Consider the following 25749-nt stretch of genomic DNA (forward strand, 5'->3'; position numbering starts at 1 on the left):
CAAACTTTTGACCTTTGAAGCATGTAATTCCCCGTCTTTCTCCCCCTGGTTTACTGTCATCTCTGCTGAAAGGAAGGCCCAACCTATGGACCACATGATCGTTAATCTAAAAATAAATCAACCATTTTCAGGGTAAAGAACTCAAATAAATGTAAGTAAGTGAAAGAAATAATAAACTGATTAGCACTAGAAATTTGATACGTTGTTTATTTCCATCCATCATTTTGGAGCATTTAAAGCTGTTAATTTTTATTCACAATCCTCCGATCACTCATTTCTTTCCAGTAGAGAAACATTGTTGAAAATAACCAGTTGTCATTATTTATGAAGTCTACATACATTTTTTTAATTTCATTTTCTCGCAATAATTTTTTTAATATTTGAATGTTTCAAAGGAAAGTTTAATCGTCCCTTATTCTCTAGAATATGATAATAATCATTTATGGAAAACCTCATAATATAAATATTGTTGGCTTTTGATATTACTCCTAATGTAAGTGGAGTTATACGTATTATCCTATAAAATGTTTCATCATCAACAATTGTTTTCGCTATGCTTGGACAAAAACTGCTCTCTTATGTCGGGTCTGTATCATTCTTGCATCTGCATGTTCCCTCAGGAGGCTTTGAAACTAGTCACTGTGTGAAAATACACAAATAAAGCCGAACATTTAACTGTGAATACACTCCAAAAACATTGGAACCACACTACAATGGCAAAAGTAATTTGTCGCATTACATAATTGAAACGTAAATATACCTACAAAACGAATTCTAGCTGCCTTTATTGTCCTGAGGCAACAAATTAGACGTCAGAGGTACTTTACAAGGCCACCTGTTGTGGTTCAAGTGAACACAGGTGCAAGCTGTACTTGCAGTTGCATCTAATTGATTGATTACCTGGTGCCAACATGTGCCCGGTGTTAAAACTTCAGTTGTTCTGTGTCATTGCAGCAAGTGCTCTCCGCCTGAGCAGCCGGATGCGCATCTCCAGTATGGCAGGGGAAGATGGAAGGGGACACCGGTCACCTCAAACTGTAGCAGTCATTTTAGTCCTGAGCTGTTTGGCCCAGAGTGTAACTTGTTTTAGCTTGCGATGGCTGACTGAAAATGTTAAGCAGGGCGAGGATGCTAGTGAGGCCACAGTGATGGAAGTGAGGACTGGAAGCATTTTCTTCAATGGAAAAGAGCTCAAGTCCCAGTCTGCCTCTGCCACAGGGAATGATGGATTGCTGCACATTAACTTGGATGAATCAGGTGGCTCAGGTGATAAATTGCTGTCTAATTATCTGCTAATTTGATGTGTTGCATGTAAAACCCAATGGATATGATATTGAGTTGGTATTTGGACTTTTTTTACCTTTTTTTTTAAAAGCGATGTTGGAGCCGGTGTTTCAGCTGGAGAACATCTCGGCATGTGAAGAAGCATGGAGGCGCTTAAATCCTACTCTGCACTGTGGTCGGGACAAGATGAAGTTGAGAGTAATGGGAGCTGGAGCTTCTCAATTAAAGCTAGACATGGGTATTTAAACACAACCAAGCATGTATAATGTCAGTTTATGTTGAAGCACTAAGCGCATGATAGTTTGGCATAGAATAATGGGCCCTTTCTTCTCCTTGCAGGCAATGCCAGTCCCCTGCCTTTGACCCAGGTGCCTGAAACCTGTCGTTTCTCAGTGAAGCAAAATGCACTGGGTCATGTTTTGGAGGTTCCCTACAATGGATGCAATGTGACACAAGAGGTAGGACTTTACTCGTCACTGGCTCAAAATTGTTATTATACAGTTTCTGTCAGGATGTTTTTCCTTGATCCACTTTGACACTGTCAAGATGCTTCACATGAATGCAAAAGTCTGCTCTGGTCCTGGGGTGGCTCCCTGCATGTTTAGTGATCAGCTCGTCCAAACAAGCGGATCATTTGAATCTTGAGTGTTGTGGTGGGGAAAACATCTCAAACATGCAGGACAAGTATCACTGATGGAAAAACATTACTGAATCTTCAGTTTATCTTTAATCTACTTGCATTAGATTTTATATTGTGGTATAGTTTTATGCTGTCCAAGGAGGGTTGGTGTTAAACATGAATTCTGATCTTCAAGATAAATATTATAATCTCAACTGCTGTTTCAGGATGGCAAGTACTTGTTGCCAATGCGTTGGCAGGACACTCTAGTTAAATTCACCTGCCCCATGTCGACGAGTTCTGCTGTAACACCTGCTTCAACGACACTCAAGCCTACTCGGCGGCCATGGCAACTTCCTGTCCCTCACGGGCTTCGGAGCCTGAAGCGTCGTAAGCGTCAGGCAAACCAGCCCCTGCCAATCTACGATCCTCGTCATCCATATTATCGCTATTGGTGGTGGTACTACTATAACATGTATATGACGCAACAAACACCAGCACCAAGCACTACTGCCAAGCCCAGCACGACTACATCTACAATCAAACCCCCTCAAACAATGCCTCCTGCATATCCTTATGTATACTACCCTTACTATTACCCCTATTATTACTACCCTCCATATACGCCAGTGATGACTACTACAGTGCCACCAACTACCACTGACACATCTACTGGTGGAATGACCACGCCTGCTCTCACGACTGCGCCTACGACTGTTCCCACGCCCGCTCCAACACCTGCGCCCACGACCATGGCCACGCCCGCTCCAACACCTGCGCCCACGACCATGGCCACGCCCGCTCCAACACCTGCCAACATGCCGCCTGCGCCCACAACTGTTCCCACGACCATGCCCACACCCGCTCCAACGCCTGCGCCCACAACTACATCTGCCCCTAAAACAACCAAAGCTTGTACCACAACAAAGCCTAGTGATGGCCAATATCCAGGCACAATGAAACCGTTTGTTCCTTTTGAAGAGTCCCAGTTCGTTCCATATGTTGTCTACAACAAGGCTGGTAATGTGCCATATGACCTGGAATCCATGCCTCAAGCTGGCTACAAATCTGGACCCGAAGCTCGAGCACAGCCACCCCCACATCCAGGCTTCAGCTACTGGCAGTCTGCACCTTGGTTTCCCCAACAAACAGGCCAAGACTTTCATCAGTTCGACTGGCAAAATCTGCAGCCTAATCAGGCCTAACTCCAGATGGTAAGTTCCACAAATTTTAATTCATGTTTGCATCGATATTTCATTTTAAGAATTGCGTTTCTCAACCATAACTTGCTTTCTTTTAGGGGCTGGTGTCATGGTATACTGGGCATTAAATAAACTTGTTTTACTTAGAATTGTCTTAATCTCATTTGTTATGCAAATGTTCCCTTTGTGTCATGTGGCTTTAAAGGTAGGGAAAGTGATGCTGAAAGGGTCTCATTCACCAGGTTGTCAAATACTGCTGCTTTTTTGGTCGGCATTAATCCAGATATTTTTACCCAAAGTCTCTCATATTTAACAACCTGGCAACAAAATGGCTTATGCAGAAGAAAAGCCTTGTGGTGTTTTTGGGTTTTTTTTTTTTTTTTCCCACCAAATTTGTGTCCTCTGCAAAGGGCTTGATGGTGTCAGTTCCTACTGGAACAATTTGCTTTCACAATAAGGGCTTTTAATTTACCAAACTTGCAGCTCAAGCTGTACAATGCAAATGTCACCACCTATGCCAAAGCTGCTTTTGACCACATTAATCAACGCTAAACCTAAAGCCAAAAATATATATTTTTAACAACACTTTAAGGTATGCATTAGGGCTGGCCTGCTAACGGTGAGTCCATTTGGCACATTAGCTATGCATGTCAGAAATGAATGCTACCCGTGAGTTTATGAATGGTAAGGTCAATGTGGTTGCGAGGGTCAGGAGTCGGTAGGCACATCAGCAGCTGCTGGGACAGCAAGCTAACGTGGTGTCCTCCAGTAACATGAGAACGTACAATGCTTTGGGATCACATGATACTGGCGCAATGTTGCAACTAAGCTATTCATTGAAGTAATTTATTGTCAAATACTGATTTTGGGAGCCTTTTTTTTAAATTGGGGAAAAGTTATTTGGGTATATTTTCATTTGCTGAATTTAGGATTGTCTTAGGCTAGAGGGTGACCTATGTATGGTACATGGGTTTGGCAAACTTCGGATAATAAAGTGAATCTCTTGCCAAAAAGCAACCAAGGCTTTATTTGTGATTGAATATGAGTCAAACCTTCGTGTAAATGCATAATTACGATGAAAGAGGCACTTTTAAGATTTAGGACGTCCACCATTACACTCCTGCCTGTTAGGTCGCACTTGGGGATCAACACTTTTTGTCTGCCATGACGGCGACACGCCAGAGATCGAGCTCCTACGGTAAGTAGTTCAAAATCGTGTCGTTCAAAATCTTTCAAAAAGTGCCTCTTTCGTCGTAATTATGCATTTACACGAAGGTTTGACTCATTCAATCACATATAAAGCCTTGGTTGCTTTTTGGCGAGAGTTTCACTTTAAGGCTGTCTTGACTGACCTCAGATTCAATGGACTGTTAAGGTGCAATACACAATCGTTCCAAAATTGTGATATCCTACTGGATGCCTCCATTCAATGCTACATTTATTGAATTGTGACTAAAATTCGCTCTCACTCAGATACTGCTCAAGTTCCCATGGCTCATCTCTTTCTGCCCCAGTGAAGCTGCCAAAGGAAGACTGGTTGTACCTGACAGCCTGGAGATGAGTGACTGAATGTTTATGAATACAAGATGGCGTTGCAGAAAAATCGGTTTGCCTAGTTTGGAATGAATTGGATAGGTTTGATTATTTAAAAAAAAAAACACATTTGTCTACTTTCAAATATTTGCTGTCTCTAAACACTTTTTTTTTTTAAACATCCCCTCACTCTATATACTCAGAGTGCCTGCACACACACACACACCCTATTCTGTCTGTTCCTATATACTTCCACATGGTGCTCTCTCCTCTGGGCACGCTGTGACGACACACATGCACACAAATCTACACACATCACTGAAACTAAGCCACACGTGACGACAGTGAAATGTGTAACGCTGGTCTTTGAAAGCAAGGATGCATGTCTGTGATTTTTCCTTGTCATCTATTGCTGCTCTTCGATGTTGGCTGCCTGGAATTATGGAGCCCTGAGCTCAGGAATAAGAACTATTTTGCAGAGGAGCAAGACATCTTAAAATCCAACCATTTAATGGTCATCCTTCCTTGTCGGTGCGGTGTGGGAGAGATGGACATCCTTTAATGCAACAGCCTGCAGCTTTGGTTTTGCTATAATTTCTGCCTTTGAATATTCATTTCAGGTATCTTTTTTTTCAATCAGGGTGAGTCCTATAAACAGCATGTGTTTATATTTTTATTGTACCGGTGTTTGGAATTTAGGATGAAATAGCATGGTATGCATCTGTAGGTCATTTAAGTTGTGCAGAATTTGTTTTGTGATATGTTGAAGTACCATCAGACAAACGTGACAGAACAGGAACATAGAATCTACAAGAGTAATATGACAAAGAATATTGCTTTAATTTCATGTGGAAGTCCATTCTCAATTATAATAAGCAATTTCTTTTAATTGTGTGATTATAGGAAACACTGAAATACCAAGGGCAGTAAAGAGATCAACACAGCCTGCATTCAAGCCGTTGCTTTCAGTCTCATATCTGTCTCCCATCTCTGAATATCTTCAGTCCATCTGTGGCCCTATTCCCAGCCAGGGCACTTAGTCCCTCCCCCAACCCTGACATTTTCCTCCACCCACTCCACACAGTTTATCTTTATGGAGGACTATGATGTGGACATGGATGTGGAGGAGGAGGTGGGAGAGGTATTCATGAGAAAGGCCACGACGGGCCCTTGGTGGGAGGACTGTGGCGATAATGGCAACTGTGACATCCAGGGAGGAGGAAGAGGCTGCATGGTGAACAGCCGCAGTTGGGCCGAGGAGCTCCAGGATATCTTCACACCACAGGCAGAAGACTGTTACAGCGAAGGGCGAACCAGACTGTCCAGCATCTCTGTGAGTTCACCGTCTTCCTCTCTTGTGTGTTCAGGCCACACAAGCACTGAATTCCTCCCTCCGAGTCCTGACGAGTTCCTTCAAACCAAAAAAAAGCCAGAGGAAATCCAGGTTCCTACAAATATTACATTGATTACAAGATGATTACATAAAACAATTTGCATACAGCACTTGCAGTCTGAGGCTGTAAATATCTGGTTTCTTCATAGACCATATTAACATGGCAGCCATTTTCCTGTGACGACATGCTCATGGGAAGCTAAAATATCACAGTAATGTTTCCCAGGTTTCAAGTCCAATAAATGGAGGGAATCTGAAAAAAATAGTTTTAATATGACATTGAGCTGTATTTCTAGGTAAAACACATTTTTTTTTATAATCTGTTAGATTCCGTTAGATGACATATAATGTAGCATTAAATCACTTCCTGGCTAACATTACTGTTTGATAGTAGTTTTTGATTCGATGGGAAAAGCTTAAATGAAATCTAAAATATCAACACACATCTTGCACACGTTCATATAAGCCTGGAGGTAAAACACGCTGGATTTTATCAAACGGTAATGGTAGCTAGGAAGTAGTCAAATGGTAATGTAAGCTAATAGGTTATCAAAAATGTTGTTTTACCTTGAAACATGGTCCGATGTCCCTCCAGATTTTCACCATCCATAAATGTTTTCGGTGAAATGATAACAATTTGTCAGATACCCTTCGTTTGTACGACGAAAATCTTGCTTTGGAGATTCCCACCCTGAATGTGACATCAGAGAAGAATGGCCACCATGTGACTATGGTCTATGTATAGTGTCACAGCAGTTTCTCTTGATTTGTGTACATGGACGTTAATTTAAAATAGTTGTTTTTTCTTTTTTTTTTTACTCCTAGCATGTCCATCTTTCTCGCGCCACATTTCTTTGCTTGAATGAAGCACTGCACCTTTGAATGGCGAGGGAGTTGCATGAAGGTATGCACATTGGCAGGCAGGCATTTAAAATCCAGAACTGTCACACCAGAATCCCGGCTTTGCATCCAGTGTGTAGTTTAGGCAACAAAAAGCTGTTTGGGAAAGGAAATTTAATCTGTAGGATTCACTTTGGTGTTAAGGTCAGGGAAAGATTGTCAATGTGGTCACATGTTTTGTGTAACGGCAACAAATTTTATCTTTATGATTTGTGCACATGGACCCAATTTTCCATTCTTAAACACATGTAGGCTGTCACAAAAACATGGAAAATTTGAGTCCATGTACACGAACCCTGTAGAGGAAATATTGTCACTGTTTCACGAGTTGCAGTTGGATGATGATGCGGCATACATCGCCATTAGAGGAATGCAAAAATGGCTGTGAGGCTGAGGAACTTGGCCTCTGACGCTGACGATGGATGAAAGATGACTCAAAAATGTAATGTCGTTTAATGAGCCCGCTGCTGCATTGTGACACAGCACAGTGGGAACTAACTGTGGGTCTGTGCACGCGCTTTTTCTGTGTGTGTATATTTCTGTTTCTCCTCGCACGTGTGGCCACGTGCACCCTGTGCTGCCTTGTCTCTCTTACAGCTCATCACACTTGAACCTGTGATGTGGAATGAGGCCTGAGGAGATTCCCTTTTGGAGACAAAACAAACAGAGAATGTGCAATTAGAGATTCACAGCCCGGCTCTGGGGCTGACGAGCAGATGCGGACGTCATGTCGGTGCTGCTCAGGATGCTGACATTTATTAGAGGAGCTGTTATTGATCACCCGTTGGCCCCTTTAATGGTTTTGTTTTCCAGTGTTGCAGTGTCATTTGTCAGACTGAATGTTTAGCCCCAGCCTATCGCTCACCTGGCCATGCAGCCAATCATATGCCCTTGTTTCTGTAAATCTATAAGGTCTGTCCCCTGTTATCAAGATTTCTAGAAGCTGCTATTATAAAAGACGGATGAAGAGGGAAGAAAAAGCCAAGTGAGGAAGATGGAGGAGCAGATAACAGATCAGCAGAGCAGTGGCAGCACTGAGCAGCTCTGACTCTCCTCTCCTCTCCCCTCCCTCCTCCATTCCTCTCTACTCCTCCGTTTCCGTCCCTTCCCACTCTTTCCTCTCCCGCTTCCCACATTCCCCCCCTTCTTCTTCCTCTCTCTGCTGCCTCTAGCCCTCCCCTCACTGTTCTCTCCACCCTCCCTCCCTCGCTCTTCTGCACGGAGCTGCAGTATATGAGAGGGTCTCCTGGGTCTAGCTTCACTGCAGTGTAGAGAAGGGCAGGGCGGCTGTTTTAGTACGATGCGCTGAAGGATGGTGCACCAGGAGAAACGCGTTTACCAGGTGTGTGGATCTCTGTTTGTATAGATTGTGCGGGTGTAGTATACGTAGTATAATATTTACAGGTATGCATGATGGGTATCCACCCTGCTGTGGGTGAATCAGCCACAATGGATGTGTGATTGTGAGGTGGCGTGGGTGTGTTCATATGTGATCTTTACCTGTGTTTCTACATTTCCTCAGTTTTTAAATTTGATCATCTCTCATATAATGTGTCATCATATCAAATGCACTGTTCAGTTTTTCATAATTGAAATCATTCTACATGACGTGCGTTTGCTACACCACCTACTTTCCTGGGAGGGTAAAATAGGTTGTGTGTGAATCTGTATGTGTGTGTGTGTGTGTGTGTGTGTGTGTGTGTAGACAGTGTATTGGTAAGGATGTCATGATGTCTGAAGTGGATGAACAGGAGGAAGCGAAGCGCTGGTTGGACGAGTGAAGGCGATCAACTGCGATTTATGTTCTTACATCACAGACTCGGGTAATGATGCGTCACAAAGCAAGATGAGAGGGTGTCAGTGCTGGGACGCTTTTGCGGTTATTTAGAGAGAAAACGCACTGACACAGAAGAGAAACGGGCCTAGTTTTGGAAGTGTTATTCAATGGTAACACAGGTTCACACACTCATGAAGGAAGTGGTAGAACATGTAGACACAACCCCATGGAGCCAGAACAGGAAATTGTGCATGCTTCGAGGGAAAAAAAACAAAGTTAAAACCCTGGATTAGGGATTAACCTAAAAAACTGAAAAAAAAGACAGCTGAAACAACAAAAAGGGACAAAAAAAGAGATCCAAAGGCAGCTGCAGAAAGAAGGCTGAGATGAAGTGAAACTGATAAATGATTCAGGGGCATAAACTGAAGAAGCAGAAGAAGAACGAGAAGGGGAAGAGAAAAAGATCATTAGATAAGGACAGTCAAACAACATGAGATTAAGCCGAATGACGAGGCAGATTTCTAATGTTTTCTCTGTAGATAATGGCTGCTGTCATCATGACGGACTGTAAATGGACAAGTGAGCAAAGAATTACTGATGAGTTACAGCAATTACAGTCCTGTGGCTGCAAGTGATTACCAACTATCTTAAAGATTTGTTAATTGCTGTATGAGGACAAGTGTCTTTCTTTCAGACTAATCGGAAGGAAAATGTATATGTTTATTTTTAATTCAGAGATCTCTTCTGGAATGTTTGCAAATTGGTACAAATGGTGGTATCTATTTGTTAAATATATGGAATTTAGCGATACGTATCTTTAAAGGTCATTTCCCCATTTTCTTCTCATACTCTGACCCAGATATCTGCACTTAATGCACCAAAGGCTCCAGTTTACCTTTTGTCTTAAAGTTTCTTACACAAAGGTTTGTTCATATGTCATCCATAGCCTGACTCATGCAACATTTAATTCCTTAAACAATGGCTGCTAAGAGTATTTTCTGTAAACCTTTGACTCTAATATGTAGACAAAATAAAACAATAATGTTGAACATGGCTTCATCCAAAGCACAGATTTGTCTCATGGAAATGTATGCAAATGAGGACACATTTCATAAGGTATTGTCTCGTTTGCATATTTAAACATAACATTTCAGAAAAGTGTAATACACAAATGACTTGTCTTTAGGTAAGTAATCAACTGGGGAGGTTTTCATGGTGACATCTATTAGTGCATGTAACAATAAATATAAAAAACTAACGTTATTAATACATTCAAGCCTCCGCGTTCAAACAGGAATCTGTGTGATGAATGTTCATTAAGGATAGAAGCTGCTTGATAAATCCATCCATCCATTTTTCTATCCCAGGATGCACATGTGAGCGGCAGGATTTCATCCTGGACAGGTCGTCAGCCTATTACAGGGCTAACACATAAACAGATTAATTAATTCACACTAACATATAAAGTACAGAGCAAATTTTACTGATTCTGTTTCAGCTGATCTGCATGACTCTGAACTGTGGGAGAAAATCAGACCGCTTTAATCTGCCAGGCGTGCCACATCCGATATTTATGACGGAGATAACATTTTATATCATCATACGGAGAAAACAGAAGATCCTCCTTTTACACAGACGTAGCGTCTTCATCATTTATACTTGATATTTTTGGGTTAGTTGATAATCTGGAGAGAGAACAGGAAATGAGAGGAGTGTTACATAAGATGTGATGTCTGTACCTATTATTGGTAGAGAAGAAGAAAGAGGCTAAAAGCGGATTTTTAGTGTGAAGTGTGTTACCTAAGCTTTGTTAGTGTAGTTAGATATAGTTTTTAGACAGTCATAATGACAGCGTCATATGTGAAGCCCGTGGCAGGATTATATTCATGTGTGAAAGGAAGGTAATTGGATTTCATGACTCTAATTTTCCCACATAAACCCAATTTGGTCCCTCTCAGCTCCTCTTTCTTCCGTTTTCCCTTTTTCATCCTCGTACCTCTCCACCAGCATCGGCATTCAGTACAATACACGTATTTATAGCTTTAATTTAAGCAGCCAATTTAATATTTATTCCCAGTAGAATTTCCTCACTCGGTCAGTCAAGCAAGAGATGGAAGTACAGCAGCAACAGCGGCGCTAATATTCTTTATATTCACGTATTTTATTCTCTTTTTCTCTCCGACAGGCCCAGAGGAACGAGAGAGAGTGCATCAGGCAGAAACTTGCCCTTGGCAGTTTCTATGACGACGAGCCAGTCATCTACACCAGCTGCAGCAAAAACGGCCTGTCCTCCCGGTGGGTTTGGATCCGGTGTTTGAGTGTGTGTATGTGTGTGTGTGTGTGATCATGTTAATGGTTTGATCAATGAAGCCTTTTGATGGCCGGCACCTTTTTAGATGTTCTCCCAGAATTTATTCTTAGACGGACGGCAGGTAAAGAGCCAGATGTGGCCTAGATACAATGAATTATTGAGTCACAGAAAACAGTGTTAATCTATTTCAGAGCCTGGATATGAAATTAATGTGTGTACCTGTGTAGGGACTGCAGAGGGAAATTAGCTCACAGCATATGTTGTGTTGCTTGTATAATGAACCTGCTCTTATGGACCACATAACTCCCCAGTATAAAAGCATTTAATGATATACCTGCCAATCATACTGGCAAACTGATATATCACTATCAGTGTATTTTAAGTGTGAACTTTGCTGTAGAATGGATACCATCTACTCCCAAATTGGGTAATTTAGATTTTTTCAGATAAACTGCAGGTTGTTCTTACTTCCTAAAGGCACTCGAGTACGTACGTAAAGTCACATCCTTTGGACTGTCGCGGTAAATCTGACCCGAGTCCTTCACAAAGAAATCCACAGTCCAGCAGCTTTAAACACCTCATACAAATTGTCCACAGACTTGAATAAACAACAGAGAGAGACAGGAAAAAGTCTACATTACAATATGCTCACATATGGCCAATAAAAACAGGGATTCATTCATGTAAATTGCTACAAATTGTTACATAGAGACCCTTTTAAATAACGGTGTCCCTCAAATGTCAATTCTTGAACCCACTATATTTTTTCTGCCTATTTGCTGCCCTTAAAATCATCCATAATCCATCACCAAGCTGATGACAGACATTTGTATCTCTTTGTAGGCAAGCTACAGAAAATGACTTTAATGTTCATGCTGTGTAATGTTTTTCTTTTTGGCGAGGTAAAAAAATGCCCTTTAAATATGTAGGATCGCCAATTACTATTTTACATTGTCGGAGCGTGGCGTTCAGTTTTTTATCATTTTGAAGTTATTATTTCATTTCATTCCCGTGTTTAACAGAATTCTTCCCTCTGTGAAGCCCTTTGTTCTTTGTTTTGCACTCTATAAATAATAGAGTTAGAGTAGTTAAAAGAATATGTCAAACCAGTGGAGGAGAAAAACTGAAAAACTGTCACGCAGCTAAAAATAGGGCTGTTTTTCATAGCACTTGAAAAGTTCAGTGGCTTGTCTGATTCTTAGCATCTGTCACAGCTTGATCTTAAAATGAATTAAATTCATGCAGTCATGTAAGAGCCAGGAGTGGAAACTGTAGCAGCTCACTTTACCGAAGAACTACAAACTTAAAATAACCCACGAATCAGAAAGAACAAAATGATCGGACTGGCCTGCTGGCTCGTAGGTATGCTGTAAGTGCAAATGACAGTAAATGCGAGTGGGACCTTTTGTGGAAGTCCATTTAGAAAGAGTGAGTCATTTATTGCACAGTGCAGCATGGTGCAATAACAAGGGTTAAGTACAGTAAGTATAATTATCCTGTTTGTATGCTGGACTTGGCAGCAGAGAGGCAGAGAAAGAGAGAATGAGTGACTCACGTAAATGACGGACATGCAGATTGAAAATGAAAGGTTTCCCAGCAAACCACAGTATTCCATTTACAGTCAGTCCAAAAGGAACTGACATTAGACTCAACAATAACTAAGTTTTTACTATCCAGAGCAGAACAAAGAAACCCAAGAATAGAAAGAGGAGGCATACAGGAGGTGGCACAGTGGTTAACCTCTGTTGCGTGATAAGTTGCCAAGAGAGAAACTTCAGTTTCATGAGTGAGACGCATTTTTCTCACCGTGGGATAAAGTTTAGATGTGCCACCAAAAACAGATTTTCACATTTTTCACAGTATATTTATTATTAAGATGATTATTAGTGGCTGTGGCTCAGGGGTAGAGCCAGTGTCTTCTTAAGACCTTCCTTTTTAGGCTTGCTTTTAGCTGAATTCTATTTATTTATTGGTTTGTATTCTGCTTAAACCTGGCTTTATTCTATTCATCTATTCACTTACTATTCATTTACTTATTCTAATTATTTTGTTTTATGTTGTTTTACTTTATTTATAATTTACCAATTTATTTTATCAATTAAAAAGCAGTTTTAGACTCTAATCTTCTTTAGTATGTTATCATTCTTAGTTTTAGAGTTGTATCATTTAATCTTTATTTTACTGCCTCCAGTGTCTCCTCAGTGAAATACTCACTCTTTTATTTTACTTATTGTATTTTAAGTAACTGGATATGTGTGTGTGTGTGTGTGGGGGGGGGGGAATTTAATTGCTGCTGTTTTAACTCTGTAAAGGACTTCGTGCTACATTACTATAATAAAGTCTGATTGATTGACTGTTATCGGAAGGTTATAGGTTCGATTCACTTGGTCTGCATGTTGAGGTGTTGGGCAACATACTGAACCCCAAACTGCTCCTGGGGGGTATTCCAGAAAGGAGGTTCAACAAACTCTCAGCCTAACCCTGAACTCTGAGTTGACTTACCCTGTGAAGTGAAACTAAGCTGATCTGAGTTAGGTAAGTTGAGTATGTTAACTCTGAGTTGAGCTTGAGCCTGACAACCAGTAAAAAGCCATCATCAATGGAGCTCCGATACAGCGATTCACCATGGCAACAGGGGAGAAACAGGAAGCAGACATTTTCTGGAAAAAAAAAAAAGTAACACAGCTGCGGCCGTAATGAAAATCACTTGGAGTTTTAGATGCGGTCGTCTTTTCATTTTGGATTTAACATCACTTTCTTTTATATTAGCCTTTGAGGAAGTGGTTGAATGTTGTTAAATGTTTTGTTTTATTTTATTTTAGGCTATTTTATTTATATTATTTATATAGAAGTAAATTCATCTCATACTCAATGCGGCAGCAAACTAGAAACACGGACTTTGAAATTACGTTGTTGTAAAAAATAAAATGGGCTATAATGATGGTTACTTTTGTAGCTATCTGTGGGAAATAAAGAAAGCCAAATGAAATGTGAGTTATTTCTCCTTTTCTGGCTGCTGAAAGGTGATTGATTAACCTGCGAAGTGATAAAAAAAAAAAGAAAAAAACGAAGAGGATTGTTTAGATCTGAGAGCACGTCAGCGATGACGTGTAGCCTGATATTCGCTGTGCAGCCGGAGAATATAAATGACGGACTGATGAGATGAAGCGGTCTGCTGTCCGGTTCAGTCCTAGTCAGGGAGTGAGAGCTCATCTAAATGAATCTAAATTCTCCTCCTGGTATAAAACTATGTGAATTATTTCTGCTTCAACATGATCAGACTGAGAAGGAAAGGACAGCCGCCGTCTGACAGCTCCGTCAGACTCAGGGTTTCTTCAGGTAAACCTGCCAGTGAGCAGGTTATGTTCACAGAGTAAGTTACCGCAGTAACAGACCCAGAGTTTAAGTTACCTCTCTTTCTGGAACTGAAAACTCAGTTTCTCTCATCTCAGGGTTAACAAACTCAGAGTTTTCTCAAAACCCGCTTTCTGGAATACCCCCCTGATGTGCTGGTTGGCAGCTTGCATGGCAGCCGCTGCGATCAGTGTATAAATGTATGAATTAATTTAAGTCGCTTTGGGCAAAAAGCATCTGCTAAATGTAAATGTTTATTATTATTATTATTATTATTATTATTATTATTATTATTATTATTATTATATCTTTTTATTATATCTTTTTATTTCAATTTAACATTTCAATTCTATATTTTACTTCAAAATGAACTCTATAAAAGTTCAATAGACATTAAGTTTAATTCATTAATTTTTGTTTTTTTGTCATTTAAAATTGATTGGATTTGACATACAGCAAGTTTGACATAATGAAATCAAACTGAAGGGCACCATTTTCCATTAAAAACTGATATTTCATGTGATTTGGGGTTTCGGATGCCCACAAACACATGCACAGACACACGTAATGGAAGGAGTTGCACTACATCAGACACAAGGTGGTTTACCACAGCTACAAATAGCTACAGAACAACTCTGATTTCTTCTGAGCTTTGACCTTCAGCAACTTTATACCACTTTGACTTTCTCATAAGAGGGGGTGTTTAAGTCAGACAATGACAGACACCACCCCTCTTCTTTGTCCTCAGCCATGCTTCTGACTCTTTTAGGAAGTTTGAGGGAGGGCAGTTCTGTCTGTGGTCCTATTGCGCCTGAAAAAGGAAGTGATACCTGATATGAGTCCACGGCTCTGATTGGTGGACGTGGTCATGGGACCTCCAGAGGAGGCAAAATTGCACCCTCTGGGGTTTAGTTTTGGGTGGAAATTCCACCCTCCACCTGTCAAGTTTGTGAGATGTTGTGTGATTAATTGTTCTCTGGGAAGGTGTTACTGCGGATTGTTAGGTTCTTTCAGTCAGAAAAGCTGAGGTTTGAGGTCTCACTGCTGTGGAAGACCTGATGTCATGTTTCTGGCTGTTGTTTGTTTGATCAGGTCACAGGCTGTGACATCGGCATCGAAACGCTTTGTGGCCAAAAGCATGAGGACACCCAAACATAACTCATATGTTACAAATCGTTCCACAACCAGCGGATACTGATCTTCTAATAATATTCTGATGACAGCCCCCACTCTTTTGGGATGACTTCCCTCAACATTACTGGAACACGGTTGAAAAGACTTACTCCTATTCAACTACAAGAGCATTAGTGAGTGAGTCAGGCTGAGCATTGATATTGAGTCATAAGACCCAGGATGGAGTCAATGAGGACAAAGCTCTGTAAAGGCCATTCGAGTCCATCAAACCCAGGCTCCTTATAGACCTAACCTATGTTGAAACAGGACACCATCTTCCTCAAATGGTTGCCACTAGAAGCACACAATTGGATCATATAGCTCAAATATATAGATATATAGATTTCCTGCAATTGGCACAAAGCAGCCGACCCAAACCATGAACTACATCCTCGTACAGAAAGTACACAAAGTATACATACAGGGTGTTTCTGATGCTTTTAAAGTAAAAACTGCATAGCAGGGTGCCCCAGTAGCTCAGTTGGTCTCATGGTGACCCATGTACAGAGGCTGTGTCATGTCATCCCCTCTTTCTCATCCCCTTTCCTGCCATCTCTCAAGCTGTTCTCTCAATAAAGCCATTAACAAAGGCCACAAAAACTGAATTGCAATAATAATTTTAAATATACGTTGGTTGTCATTACTGTAGGGAGCCTCCTGAGGGTGATGGCGAGAATCTTAGATGACTACTTTAGTGTTACCTTTTGCGTGGGAACGCAAAAACATAGTGCTCAGTAGTTCAAAAGTAGTCGTAGAAGAAATTCCCGCCATGACCGAGGAACACTTGTGAGTTTCTCATGCACTGTGAGAAACGCAGCGCAATTTCAATCATGTGCTGATTTATCTGGGATTCTGGCACAGTACAGTATACTGAGCTGGTAAACATTTTGAAGACTGTGTTTTTGTTTTATTTTTTCTGGAAATTACAATTATCACCTCAATTAAGTGTGCTTTTTACTATGGATTATATATGGTTGAACCTCGTGCCCAAATAGTCCCTGGCCTTTCCGCTCTGCGCTCCTTTATTCATCAGTAGACATGCACAATTTATTAAAAAGCCGTTTAGATCATCTTTTCAAGGATTAATATAAAGACGTACATTCCTATCATGTCCTATGTCTTGTGATTTATTTTTAATTACATTGTTTTTCTTTGTTTGTGTGTTAAGTATACACAAGCAGTAATTTCCCATTCTGTCCATTGGTTTCACTTTGATTCTGAGATCAACATTTCCTCTTTCCTCTTTGTGCTCTTCCTCTCAGACTGCAGAGTGGAGTGAACCTGCAGGTGTGTTTTGTGAATGACAGCAGCAGTGACAAAGACAGCGATGCTGAAGACAGCCGGACAGAAACCAGCCTGGACACACCGCTGTCACCTGTGGTACGCACGGCCTACATAGTGTTTTTGTGTGCCTGCTGTGGGTGTGTTTTCTCGTCTCACAACTCTCGTTACTCTTTGTTATAACCACGTGTGACAACCACAATGACCGTTACATGATGATATCACTTACACCGCTTCCTCTCCAGAGCAAGCAGAGCTCATCGTTATCGGATCGAGACACAGCGGAGGAGGACTCGGACCCGTTAGATGACTGCGGCGGGTTCTGGAGGGTGCAGCGGAGGCTGCAGGAGGAGGCCCGGGTGGCGCTGGCTCTGGCTCGACCCATGGCACGCATGCAGGTGGAGGTGGAAAGGCAAATCCAGCTGCACAGACGCTCACCTGTGGCTGACTTGGTGAGTCAGTGAATCACAGAAAAGGGGATTTGTGTGTTTGTCTGTGGGAAGTTTGTTCCTTCTTCCATGAAAAATGCATCTAGGAGACAATCAAGGACAATGAAATATCTGTAGCATGTGTGTTTATGTGTCATCCTATTACAGTGAACACATTACAAATGTCATTAGGGGCTTGCAGTGCCTGAACAGAAAGTCAGCCGGAGCTTGTTTGTGGACGTGTTTGCGAAACCAAGAGAAAACCCCTGATACCTGTGAACAACAAATCAGCAGATCTGTCCCACTGCTGATGGATAACACTCAGACTGATAACATATATCCAGCTGACTTTGATCAATATTGACTTATGTTTTGGTATTTATTCACATACTGAAGCCGTCCTCAGTAATTTCCTGTTCTTTCTGTGTTGACACATGCAGCTTCCCCATCTGCCCCACATCAGCGAGGGTTTGATGAAAAGGAATCTGAGGCGGGGGGACATGAGGGACATGAGTCTAGGACAGCTGCAAGTCATCACGAATGACTTGCACTCACAGATTCAGAGTAAGTAGATCACACACGCGGATGTATACGCGTTGACGTCTGACACAAGCATCCCTGCAATTAATGTTTACAAACATCAAAATCAAATGGCGGAAGGTGGAAATATCAAAAGATTAAAAAGCAAGCAATCTTTTTATAAAGCTGTAGTTGAAAATATGAGCATTTTGCAGATCCTATCTAATACATCGTATCTAATCTGAGTTTAGGTGGGACATTTAGGAAAAGGAATTCAGCTATTCCACAACCACCTTTACTGAGTAATTTGCTATGTGAGGAATCCTATGCTGTGTTGGCCTAGACCCTCTCCTAAACTCAAAATAAATGAACCACCACTGTTGTTAGGTCTGTATAACAGTAACACAAGCACATAAACGATCATAAATGATTGAAAGGTTACTAAAAACGGTAACTGCTGGAGAAGCTAACACTGACACTAGCCTGTAGGAGATTTTGCTGGAAAAACCAGCATAGACCAGCACCAAAACACAATATATGCTGGTCTTGTTGGTGACCAGTCACCAACAAGACCAGCATATGTTGTGTTCTGGTGTTGGTGTATGCTGGGTTTTCCAGCAGGGGAGGCTAACACTGATGTTAGCCTGTTGAAGAAGCTAACACTGACATTAGCCTGTTGTAGAAGATGTTGGCTTTTTAGAGAAGCTAGCACCAGCATTAGCCTACTGGCAAAGCGATCATCAGTGTTGGAGAAGCCAGCACTCATGGAAAAGCTAACATTGCCATTAGCCTTTTGGAGAAGCTAAGACTGGGATTAGTCTGTTAGCTTTAAAATTGGTTAAGGGTTGCTTCTTTAATAGGAAGATTTGTCCTATATTTGAATCTTGAGTTAAGATTTTGAGTTAAAATAGGCCGAGCAAGTTAATACTTGTCACTCATGAAGGCTCAGGCTCCTAAATTCTCCCCCCCTCTCTGGCTAAATCTAACACAGGTCTAAATGAGGAGCTGGTGCAGCTGCTGCTATTAAGGGACGAGCTGCATGTGGAGCAGGACGCCATGCTGGTGGACATAGAGGACCTCACCAGGTGAACCTCCTGTTTCTCTCAACTCTCTTTTTGTCCTTCTGTCTGGCAAAATCTGCCAAATTCTTCATTTCTACCACACACGTGGTGCTATGAGCTTTATTTAAGACAAGCACTGTACGTTCTGATCTCACACTAATGTACTTCTTGTTTTTTTTTGTTGTAACAGGCACGCTCACACACATCAGCCGCGGCAACACGCAGAGAAAGCAGTCTCTAAATAAAAAAACCCCCCTCTCTTCAAGTGTGACCATCTGCACGCCATCTTTACCTCCCGCCCCATGGACCGTCACCAGTGTTACTAATGAAAACTCCATCTGTGCTGACTGTTTCTGGAGAGATTAATACACCATATACTGTAATATTAACACACAGACACATTCGTATTGTATAGCACCGCGGGACGAAGGACAAGAGGGCTCGACGCCAAGTCCGCGCTGCTTTCAGCGTGGACAGGGTTGAGTTTGTGTAGGCTTTCCATCACGGCATATTTCACAGAATTAGGGGAATCCTCTCAGCTTAATTCCATCCCTAACCCTGATTTACCTCGTCATGATTCTGCACGGTACACTCATGTATGTTAATGCCGGGGTCGGAGAGAGCACCTGCACGCCTTGTTTCTTCCCTGATGATGATAATGACTTTAGAGGGGCCACATCTGACCGAACTGAAGATCAATTTGTATTTTGTTTGTCTCGATAATAATCACGATCGATCGGTTCATTTATAAACACGCTCTGTTCAACTGTTCATCACCTCTTTCACTAAGAGCACTGTGTTATCACTGTTTAACACTGGAATTCACTATCAATTGTGTGCTATCTGAGCTGTTGCAGTAGAAAATGATCAACTGTGCTGTTTTTGCAGCTTAACTATAGTGTTTTAAATGCTGCGGCAGCTTCTCTAAAGTTTGTGTAAGGATCATTAAGGCATAATTGGATGTAGTCAGTAGCCACTACAGTTTCCACCTGCTTTAAAGATGGGTTTAGAGCTCCACAGAGCAACATTTTGAACTTTATTCACACAAATTTGAATTTGTCAGATGCCTTTATCAACAAGATATTGGTTTATAAAACTATTAGTGGAGGCATGTCAACATGAACAGCCCCTCAATAAAAGTATGCGAAGTCCTTTTTGTTATGCTCAATCAAATAATGTTAACTATAAACATGTAAAACAAATATATTGATAAATCACAGCCTCGACATATATCTATTTTATTTGTTTAGAAGATTTATGGACATTGTATGTAAATGTTAAAAGAGACTTTATTAAACGGATGAAGAACTCAGAAGCCTCATCATCTGGCTGTGTTTAAAGTGTTTTCACTCTCACCTTCTCAAGAATGTCATCCATCACTGAGATAAGCTTTTCTTTTTCTAATGTATGCTTCGTTGAAAAATGTTCTGTATAATTACTGTAAAAAAAGAAAAAAAGAAAAACTCCAAAAATAAATGTTTCAAACGTCTGACTGGTTTCATCAGAGATCATTTGCATTTCATATCCCAGCTAAGTCTTTTCTGCATTGGTGTTGCTGAATGATTCATTAAAAGAAAAAACACAAGGGCACCTCGGGAAAGTGTGCCCACTCTCATTCACATATTTCGGAGTATCGCAGACGGGCACAGTCGAGGTCCTCTGCTCATTCACACATTCACACTTGTGTCGACACTTACGTAAGTGTGTTTCGTGGATTTCCACAAGCGAGAGAGGAACAACATAAAAATAATACTCAGTAACGCGTAACCAGTTGATTCAAATGAACCGCTGTCGGATTCTTATTCACATTCTTACTATTATCACTAAAAAGTAACTGAGCCAGATAAAATTCCCACCTCATTATCTGGAAATTATCTAGAAAGCTATAGACTACATTCATGACGTTAATGTTAAATAAACTGTTTAAAGCAGTACAATGAATACATCTTTACGAACATCTTTTTTTCACTACAGCCCAAGGTTACACTTTATAGTAACCAACGTATGGTTAATTAAACTTTAGTTTATAGCTATTTCATTGTTAACAAAAAATGTAATACTTTATAAACCATGTGTTAATCAAATTATGTTTAGAACACTTTATAAATGGTTAATAAGTACCAAGTCAAGGTACAAGATACATTTAAATGTCAGTTTTTACAAAAAAAACTAGGTTATATTTATGCTACATTCATTGGGAAAAAAACTAAATTTGATTAAATTAATGCTATTATAGTAATTGATGTTAAGAAACCTTTACAACTATTTAATAATTGGTTTATAAAGCATTTCATTGATTGTCAACAATAAAACCACCATTTACTAAAGTTCAACCACATTAAAATATAGAATTTATCAATCACTGTTGTTATAATGTGTTACTGAAGCCAAATCTTTATACATACGTTGAAAACATTCTCTGTAACATTAAACAAACAATATCTAAAATTATTTTCCTAAATATTCATTGTTAAATGAATTAAAATTGCTCACCATCTAATTAAGAGTTTTTTTCCTCCATAAAACTGTAGATAATTGATATTTTTATTTATATTTTTCTCTGCCGAGCACTTTAATAAAATGAAAATGAAATGTTTTTTGGTGTGTGTGTGTGTGATTAAAAACACACTGGATGTGGCAGATATTGTACAGATGTTGGAGCGTGTTTTAAAATAGCAAATAACATCATGCTTTCACTATTCCTCTTTGTAAATGTCAACAATGAACAGAAAGCAGCGTGTAGATACATTACTCATCAGTGTGTGTGTTAATTCCAGTTTCACCTCATGTCGGGGGGGGGAAAAATTTTTACACAATCTTGACTTTGCACTTTCAACTCACAGTTAAGTGTCAACATGCCGCCGTAGCAGGAGGGAAATCCCTGCATCGGGAAAGAGTATAAAACACTTAAGGATGTCTGAGCTCAGTCAGTCACACCAAAGAACCTGAAACAACAGTCTTATCCAAGATGCCTCTCGTCAAGCTCTGTGAGTACAATCCCCGCTGACTGAACTGGACTGGCTTTGTGCAACATAGTTGAGCCTGAAAATGTACAATGACGATTGTATTTTCTCTTCTTTTTTTCTGTCAGACTTCTCTCCTGCGCTGCTGCTCCTGGTGCTCTTCTGTCCTCTGTGGCAGGTCAGCCAGTCTTTGCCAGTGTTGAGTAAAGGACCGATGACGGACTCCTGTGTTTCGTCCGCCAGAACGCTTCTACTGAACATCACAGACACACTCGCACAGGTAGAGCCTGCAAAACTAAAACTCAACATCTACGCTGTCGTCTTCAATCTGTAATTCATTTTTAAGTTTATGAAATTCTCTTTCTGCGTCCTCAGAACAACTTGTTCAGTGGAATCGACTGCACGAAGCAGAGCGTGGAGCTGAACACGGAGACCAACACCGCATCCGTGTGTGCACCAAAGGTAAAAGGCAAAATACTGCACTGAAATAGTTGCAATATTATTACTATTGATTGCAATTTAATGTCCAGACACACTGAACTTGTGGAGTTTCTGTCTAAGCTGTGCTCCTGTGTAACTCAAAACTGTGTTTGTGCCCAACAGGAATCAACATGCTCAGGAACCCTTAAGTCTGAATTCAATCAGGTATGTACGTACCTGTGTATGATAAAAAATACCCTTAATTCGTGCATTACTTGTCTACTTTTATGCTTCTTGTAAGAAAGTCAAATTATTTGGCTTTTAATCTGATACACCTGTAGAATCTACTGCAACCCGATGTACCTGCTCTGCCATAAAGTCTACTTTAATTATGGCTATAATGTTTAGTTTCTTTTTATTACACTGTCATTTAGATGTTTATCTAATGATGTTTCCGAGGGAACAAAAAGTAGACTAACGTCTCTTCATGATGAAGTCCAGTGTAACACTAACTTTGACCTAAATAATGAACATTTAATGAAATTTGTACATTTTAAACAAAAAACTGATCATTGTATTGATCTGCTTTTAAAACAGGTACAGGTTAACTTATAAAGGGGCAACTGAGTGTACACTAAATGTAAATCCTGTCTTTATAATCGTCTCTGCTCTTTTTTTCTTCCAGGATTCATGTCTGACAAACATCGGTGAGGATCTGCATCACTACTACAAATTTCTTGCTGCTCAGCCGGATCCACAGCGTGTGCTCGCTCAGTCTGTTCTGTTAAGCCTCAAAGAACTCATGGTAATTCATTTCACTAAGTTTAATTCATCTTCACTCCTGTTTAATACGATTTGACTTCCATAAGATCGTCTGCCTGTTTTAGATGTGATAGGCTTATATATGTAAAAGATCAGTTTACAGGGATAAAGAGGGAGGCTTCTGGTCATACAGTTTTACTTTTTTACTATACTTTGGACCTGAAATCAACTTTTAGATCAACAGCCACATCTCGTGCAACATTGCAGTGTTCATAAAAAGACAGGGTTTAAGTGTGAAAGATGTGACAAATGAATCTTTTTTCTCTCGACAGAACTGCTTTGCATGGTCTCTGCCAACAGACGTGGCCTCAGACATGGTAAGAGATCTTTTACACTAATAACCAGGACTTAAAGGCACAATCGTGTACTCATGCATATTCCAACTTGTAAATACGAGAAATGTCTTGGGGAGTACTACTGCCTACGTAAAAAAAAATAAAAAAGAAGAAGTAGTATTAAGTCTTATGTGGCTCCAGAGGAAGCTGTATGTGATATGATAAATTGTGTCTGGTGATGTCATGCGGTGACTAAGTTGCATTGTGGGTAGTGTTGACACCTCGTTTCTGAAAAGGAATGAAAAAAGCAATATTTTTGGCTCTGCTGTAACAGTCCATAATGGACTGCTTTACAGAACCTGGCACCTATATTACCCACAATGCAACTCAGCCACTGATTAACATCACTGGATGCAATTTAAGAGATTTCTTTGGACCCACCACAGGCTTTAAACTACATACGCAGCCGTGCTCCCCATCAGTCATATTCCAATTGTTATACATCATTCATAATTCCTCTGTGTTATTTTTTACTTTTAGGCTGCTGCAGGTCGTCCAAGCTCCTTCGAAGAGAGGCTAACCCTCTGCAAAGTGCTGAAGGGCTTCCAGGTCCGCACCATCACAATCAACAGAGCCATCGCCTACATGTACTCTGGGGAACACACTAAATGAGTCACTGAGCTCCAACAGATCTTTCAGGAAGCTATTCAAAAACCACTTTACATCAAATTAAGATAAACTACAGTAACTGTTGACGTTACGTTCAAATCACTAGTCTAACACTCCTTTAAGGAGCATATTTTATTACTTTCATGTAACTTATATTTGACATCAAAATGATGTGTTCAAGTACCATTTTAGTCTATTTACAGACTGTGCTTTTTATTTATTGACAATATTTGTTTTATTCTGGACTATTTATTCAGACTATTTATTGTTAAATTATTCCCATGTTTGTAAGAATCAATAAATATTTATTACCGCATGAATCCTGCTGACGGATCATTCATTTGTTCACCGTTGCTCCCTTTACCCATTTTTATTTCCATAAAATGTGAGACGCTTTAAGTCATATTCTCCTTGATAAAGAGAATCTTAAGTGACATTTCATAGTCACAGTTGATCAAGTTCGGTCACTGGATTTTCCCTCTCACCACATAAAAGCGATTACCGCTGCAGGTTAATCTATTGCAACCACAACAATACAATATATGTGATTTAAAATGCACAAGAAAAACTCCAAGGCACTCTCTTCTGTCACGCTATTTTATAGTGGTAATCCACCAACACACACGTGAACCTGGGAAATATGTGTGATTTACAGGAAAAATCATCATTTGAGAAAAAAGTTCTCATGGCCCTGAAATCCTAAACGTGTGATCTTTTCGCCACACAGGTATTTTTCGTTTGGACTGCACTATTCACCAGACTGTAATTTCCTGTAACCATCAGAGCCGTGTGAGAACGTGCAGGATGCAACAAAGTGTTTATTCACACCTCCTTCGGAAAGTCCAGTGTTAATTGTCAACTTACTATCAGTTGACCATGGATCGTGTTGGTAAAAGGTATTACTATAGATACTGAGAGGGATGTGAAAGGCAGCCCAAAAGATAGAAAGAGATAGATTGAAAGATAGTCAGTGTTTGGTTTAATGAATTCATATTTTGAGCTGGAGTCACAACAAGGTCATGGTTGGGTCGATAGAAACACAGCAGGTAGTTGAGCATGCCTCTGTTGAACATTAACAGGGGAGTTTTTATTTTATTTTATTTTCTTCAACTGAAGACTTTTATGTATTCATGATCCCACGAACTGAACTGCTTCGCGTTAACTTGTCACATCAGTGTTGGTCACTTTGTTTTGGGGAATTGTGAGTTGAAAGTGCAGGTAAACCATGCTGGCTCTAGAAAACCTTTCTGAAAGTGAAATACAGCGTCTGTGTTCAGTGGAAAATGGCACAGCTGACCTTTGTGGCTGCAGCGGTTGAGAGGGATCTGTGACGTTCTTGCCACAGAAAAACGTGTGTGAAGTTTACTGAAGAAGTGAATCTGAGTCAGACACAGGACAGACAAGCAGACAGAGCAGGGTACCTGAATATACACCTATGAAGTCTGTGAAGCAAGAACGTGATCTCTCTGTGCTCAGTCCTCTTATGACTGCTGCTTCTTGGTCACAAAGCCCTACACACAAGCAGAAACATGTGTTAAAATGATAATTTGATAGGAAATAGAGACAACTGAGGAACACCTTTGTACAACATTTTAAACGAGAGTGACAGAAAGATTGCTATGAAGGATGGGACGCAATTTCCTGCATTTTTAACACTTTAACACAAAGGTAGCTTTACAAGAACATTGAGACGTTGCATAAACTGGTATTATCAAAGCACTAACACTATACCTAAAATAGAATTTCCACAAGAGGGATTAATATT

General features: G+C 40.4%; 2 protein-coding genes and 1 long non-coding RNA gene across 5 annotated transcripts; all 3 read left to right on the plus strand.

Moving 5' to 3' along the window:
• Positions 1 to 2722: 2722 nt before the first annotated feature.
• On the plus strand, positions 2723 to 3254 carry LOC115572939 (uncharacterized). The gene is made up of 2 exons (XR_003982185.1): positions 2723 to 3117; positions 3204 to 3254. It is a non-coding gene; the product is annotated as an uncharacterized LOC115572939 (long non-coding RNA).
• Positions 3255 to 5705: 2451 nt separating this feature from the next.
• Positions 5706 to 20324, plus strand: LOC115572936 (schwannomin-interacting protein 1). 2 transcript variants are annotated; one of them, XM_030403457.1, is made up of 7 exons: positions 5706 to 5971; positions 10894 to 11003; positions 16809 to 16926; positions 17073 to 17279; positions 17696 to 17819; positions 18766 to 18859; positions 19026 to 20324. In XM_030403457.1, the coding sequence occupies exons 1-7, from the start codon at positions 5732 to 5734 to the stop codon at positions 19078 to 19080; spliced, it is 948 nt and encodes a 315-aa protein (XP_030259317.1). In that variant the 5' UTR covers positions 5706 to 5731; the 3' UTR covers positions 19081 to 20324. The 2 variants fall into 2 exon arrangements, with proteins under 2 accessions (XP_030259317.1, XP_030259318.1); XM_030403458.1 differs by lacking the exon at positions 5706 to 5971 and adding an exon at positions 8096 to 8273.
• An 86-nt stretch (positions 20325 to 20410) lies between these two features.
• Positions 20411 to 24244, plus strand: LOC115572938 (uncharacterized). Of its 2 annotated transcripts, XM_030403460.1 has the most exons (7): positions 20411 to 21822; positions 21927 to 22078; positions 22174 to 22260; positions 22402 to 22443; positions 22904 to 23023; positions 23313 to 23357; positions 23856 to 24244. In XM_030403460.1, exons 1-7 carry the CDS (start codon positions 21804 to 21806, stop codon positions 23985 to 23987), a joined length of 597 nt encoding a protein of 198 aa, XP_030259320.1. In that variant the 5' UTR covers positions 20411 to 21803; the 3' UTR covers positions 23988 to 24244. The 2 variants fall into 2 exon arrangements, with proteins under 2 accessions (XP_030259320.1, XP_030259319.1); XM_030403459.1 differs by lacking the exon at positions 20411 to 21822 and having other exon boundaries at positions 21851 to 22078.
• Positions 24245 to 25749: the final 1505 nt, after the last annotated feature.

Source organism: Sparus aurata, chromosome 21 (assembly GCF_900880675.1).
Source record: "Sparus aurata chromosome 21, fSpaAur1.1, whole genome shotgun sequence".
Taxonomy (NCBI): domain Eukaryota; kingdom Metazoa; phylum Chordata; class Actinopteri; order Spariformes; family Sparidae; genus Sparus; species Sparus aurata.